General features: G+C 36.3%; 1 protein-coding gene across 5 annotated transcripts in view; it reads right to left on the bottom strand.

Annotated features, from left to right (window-relative positions):
* CAB39L (calcium binding protein 39 like) overlaps positions 1-6,000 on the bottom strand; it is a 96,480-nt gene that overhangs the window by 23,384 nt on the left and 67,096 nt on the right. For all 5 annotated transcript variants that reach the window (XM_024755600.1, XM_024755595.1, XM_024755599.1 and 2 more), the window contains one exon: positions 2,548-2,716. In XM_024755600.1, coding sequence (XP_024611368.1) covers positions 2,548-2,716 — 169 coding nt within the window. The remainder of the gene's footprint in view (positions 1-2,547; positions 2,717-6,000) is intronic.

Raw genomic sequence — 6,000 nt, forward strand, 5'->3', positions numbered from 1 at the left:
TTCCTATGTCAGGGGACACCTCAGAGAGTAAGGTAGTTCCACAGCATCCTTTGGGGTCCCTAATCTTTTTCTAAGTGGATATTTGGGATGCCTAGTTTTCAGATACTCTCTTCCCCAATCTCCTGAGCAGTATCAGTGATTTTCTAGGCTGACCCAGGTTAGAAAATTCTCTCCATGGGCTGCAGCAGACACTGTGGATGGCTGCACCCATGGGGTTCTGCATGTATTATGACAGTCATCAGCCTCGGGTATGAGGACCATGATCTCCCATGGCCTCAGGCCCTGCACATACTCTGATGGTGGCAACGGAAAGAGTACTTTGCAGATGAGTGCTGCTTGGAAAGGTTTTCCATTCACTATACATTAGTGTTACACCAAAGAAAGAGGAATAAGGAGGGGGTTCTGTTAGTAGCAGCTCCTTCAAATTCTAAGGGAAAAAAATAACTTTAAAATCCAATAATAGAAAATATAATATGGTAGGGTAGAATTCCTCCAGCACACGTGTATGATGGATACAGCCAATAAGTGATTCGTGCACATACACTCTTACACTTGAGTGTGTATACATTATATATACATAGATATACCCTCCAATTTATATACATAATAAAAGTATGTACAAAACTGGAGGGATTATACAATATATATATACACACATATATAACATAATACATGTATATAAACATAATACATAGACAAATACAGATGTTGCATTATTATAGATCAAATAACTGAGTGGGAGAAAAATTGCTAAGATCCCACCCCAAAATGAAAAAGCAGAAAATTGCCAAGAAAAATAAAGTTCAAATTTTAAAGAATTCAAAGTTAAAAAAAAGTATTTGAAATAGTGTACTCTTTCATCCCACCTCCTAACAATTGTTTTGACAGGGCTAGGTTCTGCATAGTCTAAGTATCATGCTAAAAAAATGTTGATATTGATATTTTAGTGAATTCTTCACAGCTTGGGAGAACTCAGGGTGCAATGACAGAGACAGACATGCAATGGCAGGGACACGATACTACATCAGCCAGCAGCAGCTGCATTTATTGAGTTTTTACTACGTGCTGGAGAGTGTGCCGAGCACCTTACATACGTTATTTCTAATCTTCACAACTCGGCAAAAACAGAGATTATTTTCCTCATCTCACAGATGAAGGACATATAGCAAGTCAGGTGCAGAGAGAGATGGAATTCATACCACTTCTTATCATGTTGATCCTTAGAGGGAGAGGTGAAAGAGATTGTGGTTGTAAGGAATCTTTTTTGAGAAAGGACAATTTGTAGACAATACCATGACAAAAACATAAGCCAACAATGTGAAAACACCAATGACTAACTGGGCAGTAGTCATCCTGCAGTTCAAAACAAAAACGGTTAAGCCTAAGAAGTTTAAAACAAAAGCCCAAACCAACCAGCCAACCAAGTAAACAAATCCCCTTGAAACCAGCTACTTAAAAAAAAAGTGACTTATGGTCATTACATTATATTAACCACAGCATTTTGGTAAAATATAGATAATAGGCATTTTCAATATCAGTAGCATACTAGGAAAGTTTTTAAGGTTATTTAGATTTTCAAGGACTTAAGTTCAACGGAAAATATGCTCATGTACAAATCACCATAGTTTATTTTTGTGATTCAATATTGTGCTGAAAATTAAACTGAGCTGAACATATGATGCAAGACACTATTATCAAGTATAGTTTATTCTATTAAATGTTGAAAAATCTTTGGGGAAATTTTCAAAAATAAATGCTCAATTGAATTTGATCTTCCCCCTCCATTAGAGTTGTTCTACGTTTACAGTTATTTGTGAAGTCTTATTTATGGATTTTTAAAAAAGGAACTAACTTGCTTCCATGACAGCAAAGAGTCATCAGATTTGAAAAGGAAAAAAAATGGCACTACAGTAGCTACTAATAGAGAACATCTCCTCAGTTGTTTAGGAACAGATATTTGCTAGAAAGAAATGGAACCATCCTTTGTGTTAAATGTCCTTCCTATTTGATGCACCAAGGCCCCTCCTACCATGTGTTCTAGATATACTCTTGGGGGCTTCATCTGTAGCCACTGTACAACTGTTGTTTTGCCGGATGAGACTTGTCGCCTATGAAACAGAGAAGGCTCCTGGGGTTTCTCAACACCCTGAGCACAAGTCCATGTTTCTTGCCCTCGCTGCTCCTCTTCCCTCCACCCACCGCCAACTCTCCTTAGAGTCTGTCCCCTGTCCTTTCCTCCTCTTTTCCTTCCTTCCCTCACTCTTTGCTCTTCTCACTGGTTTTCTTCTTCCTTACTCTGTGTCTTTGTCTTCTTCATAAGCCCCTATGAGCTTATGACAAGCATTTTGAGTTGCTTTTTCCACAGTGTGACAGATGGGTCTAATTGCATTCTATTTATTGAATCCTCTTATGATCCACATCATACACAGTTGGCTATGCTCTGACCTAAGGAATACAATTTTCTGCTTTTAAAAGTTAAACTGCCTTTTAGAGGCCAAATGACTAAATGCTGAAGTTAAATAACCCAGCTGATTCAGAAAAAATTACCTTAAAAGTAGCAAAGGCGTCTGAAGCAATATCAAATGTTGACAACTCCACATACTTAAAGAAATCTCTGAATTGATTAGAAAAGAGGATGATTTTCGCAAGCGGTTCATGTCGAATACATTCTCTCAGCATAATCCCACAACGTAAGGCGATCTGTGGGGTTTCGTATCTAAAGCATAAACAAGAGAGAAACAGAGAACTATGTTGTTTTATTAACAAAATAATATTAATGGTATCAAAAGAACCATTTCAATACTACTGTTAATGGAAGCATAGATATCATTTGTCACAGTTCATTCAAACACCATTCTTTCAATACCCACTAAATATCCACAATGTGCCTGGCACTATTCCAGATGTTGGGGACAGAATAGTAAGCAGACAAGGTCACTGCCTTCCTAGCATTCACAGTTTAGTGCAAATGTTTCTGGTGGGGGAAGAGACAGACTATAAACAATGAAAAGATAATTTCATATACTTCAGTGCCGTGAAACTGAAGACAATAAAATAGGTATACTATAGAGTATACTTAATTTGCTTTACTTTAGACTGAGTGGTCAGGGAAGAGGCAAAGCATTCAGGCAAAGGGAACTAACTGTGCAAAGGCTCCAAGGAAAGAACCAGCAGCTTTGTAAGCCAAGATAAGGAGTTTCATTTTTAAGTGTGATAGGAAGCCTTTGGATAGTTTAAAGAAAGCAATTAACACAGTCTGTCATATGCTTTAAAAAAGATCACTCTGGCTACCTGTGGAGAATCTTGTAAAACAGGGAAGAATGAGCTGGGGAGCTAGAGTGGAAGCAGAGAGACTAGCTATTAGGAGGAACAGAAGCCCAGCTAGAGATGATGGGGACTTGGATTGGGGTGGCAGTAGTAGAATAGAGGACTGTGGGCAGGTCATGCATATTATTCAGGGGAAGAGTCAACAAAACTTGTAGATATTGTAGTTGGGGTAGGGTGAGGAATAAATTTGGGGTGAGGGAAATTGAGGATTCAAGAATAATAAAATAATATTTACATGAAATTCAGAATCAAGAATAAAATCTCTTTCCCACAATTTAGGAAACAGGCTACTTTGTAACATCAAATTTATAAATACAGTAGGGAAAATAGCAAAGGTATTTGAGAGAATTCATTAAACCAGTGTGGTATTTATTCATTTTTTCCCCCATTTTTATGTGGAATAATATTCACAAATATCATCTGAATATTCCCTGAAAAACTCATATTGACATTAAATGTTAATATATTCAGATAGGCACTATTCTTTGCAGAATATTAAAAAATGCCAATTTATAGTGTGGGAGTGATATCAAAAGGAGTGAAACTAATGGGAGTGATATCAAAAGGACATGGGCCAACTTGAAGAGGCCACAGACAGATAATCAAGCATCAAAAAGAGTTTTTAGGGGCTTCCCTGGTGGTGCAGTGGTTGAGAGTCCACCTGCCGATGCAGGGGACACGGGTTCTTGCCCTGATCCGGGAAGATCCAGACTATATAAGATGTATGAAAAAACACTAAGTCCACTAGTTCATAATGATACTACAGGGATACAGGGGTGAGGAGGAGGAGGCGAGAAGAAGAGAGGAACAAGGGGGAGAGGGAGAAAGACGGGGGAAAGAGAGAGATAAATAAATGGACACCAATGGAAGTTCCTAGGTTAACAATTTATTACTTTCTAAACGGATAATTGAAGGAAAAGAATTAGGCATTTATTCTTCCTCTCCAGTATGGACTGTACTTCAGACTAGTTAAATTGTGGTGGAAGAGGGAAAGTTATTCTCTATAAAACTAGTCCAGTCAATAAATACATAAGGAATAATAAAGTTAGAAAATCACCTTTTTGTAACCCCTAAGGAAATGACTGAATCAGGCAATGTTCATCAGTGGATGATAAAACAATTAAGTGTAGCTGATGGGGAACTTTATAATGGATTAGGCTGCCACCATCTGAACTCATTGCTCAGTCTTAGCGTTACTAAATGTATGTCTCCTGATGTGATGAAACACAAACTACACAGCACCACTTACAAAATATGACCGCCATAATAAAACTGAATCTGAATCTAATCAAGCCTTTAACTATAACCTCCAGTGAAGCAATCTGACAAACCTAGAATAAAGGAAATTATGTAGGATAACTGATTCAGTTTTTCAACAAGTCAATGGCATAAACATGGGAGAATGTGCTGTTTTAAATGAAAAGGGACTTAAAAAAGACTTAAGTGACATTATAAGCAAATACAATAAGTGGACCTTATTAGAATTCTTGTTTGAACAAACCAACTAAAATTTGGGGGGGCAATCAAGGAAATTTGAGTATGGACTGGGTATTAGTTATTAATGAATTATTATTAATTTTTAAGTGCAAAATTACATTGTAGTTATGTAAAAATTATCTTATTTTTGAGATGCGTATTGATGTGTTTAGGGTTGATATGATGATATTACATGAGATTTGAGATTTGCTTTAAAATACTCCAGTCAAAGAAAAAAAAAAAGAAAAAACAAGGGAAGAGGTGTTGGGAAGACAGATGAAATAAACACAGCAAAACACTGACGGTTGTTAAGGCTAGGAGATGAGTACATGGGATTTCTTTGCACTGTCTTGTTTTGTATATGGTTGAAAATTTTTGCAATAAAATTTTTACAAATAAGATTATTAGGAGAAATTTATTATTTTAATATTGGACTTCTGGAGAATCTTCCACGGGCAATGGTTCTTTATGGATCACTGAGAGCAGTTTAGTGACCTCACTCTCAAGTTCTCTCAGTACCCTGAAATGTCATTTGCGTGGGCCAGGAGAAAAGTTCGTTTGAAGTGAGAAAGTCCTTTTTAATGATCTTTTCATAAAATTTGGGTTCCAAATCCTTTTACTGTGTTTTGTATCCCATATCCAGATGATTCTCCTTGATGGACAAGAATCAATTTCTTTCTGTCTTACATTCTTTATGGTTAGACTTAGGTCCAGTATAGCATGTTACTATCATATCCCTAAATGACATCATTTTTTTTATGATTTCTGTCTTTTTTTCTTTTTCTTTTTTATTATTATTTTTATTGGAGTATAGTTGATTTACAATGTTGTTAGTTTCTGTGGTACAGCAAAGTGAATCAGTTATACATACACATATAACCACTCCTTTTTAGATTCTCTTCCCACATAGGTCATTACAGAGTATTAAGTAAAGTTCCCTGTGCTGCACAGGAGTTTCTTTTTAGTTATCATTTAATATATAGTAGTGGCAAAGCACTTAGTTCTGTTGAGACATGTTCTTACTAACATGTTTAAAGAACTGAGATAATTTCAAAGAGCAATTCAACTAACAGAATAATGCTGACTTCCATCTTGAGCCATATTCATCATCTGACTCCACTGTCTAATCTTCTTTTTTTTTTTGCATTTCTTTTCTTTTTTTTCTTTTTTAGATTTTTTTTTTTTTTTTTTTCGGTA

This window comes from Neophocaena asiaeorientalis, unplaced genomic scaffold (genome assembly GCF_003031525.2).
Source record: "Neophocaena asiaeorientalis asiaeorientalis breed wild unplaced genomic scaffold, Neophocaena_asiaeorientalis_V1.1 scaffold59, whole genome shotgun sequence".
Taxonomy (NCBI): Eukaryota; Metazoa; Chordata; class Mammalia; order Artiodactyla; family Phocoenidae; genus Neophocaena; species Neophocaena asiaeorientalis.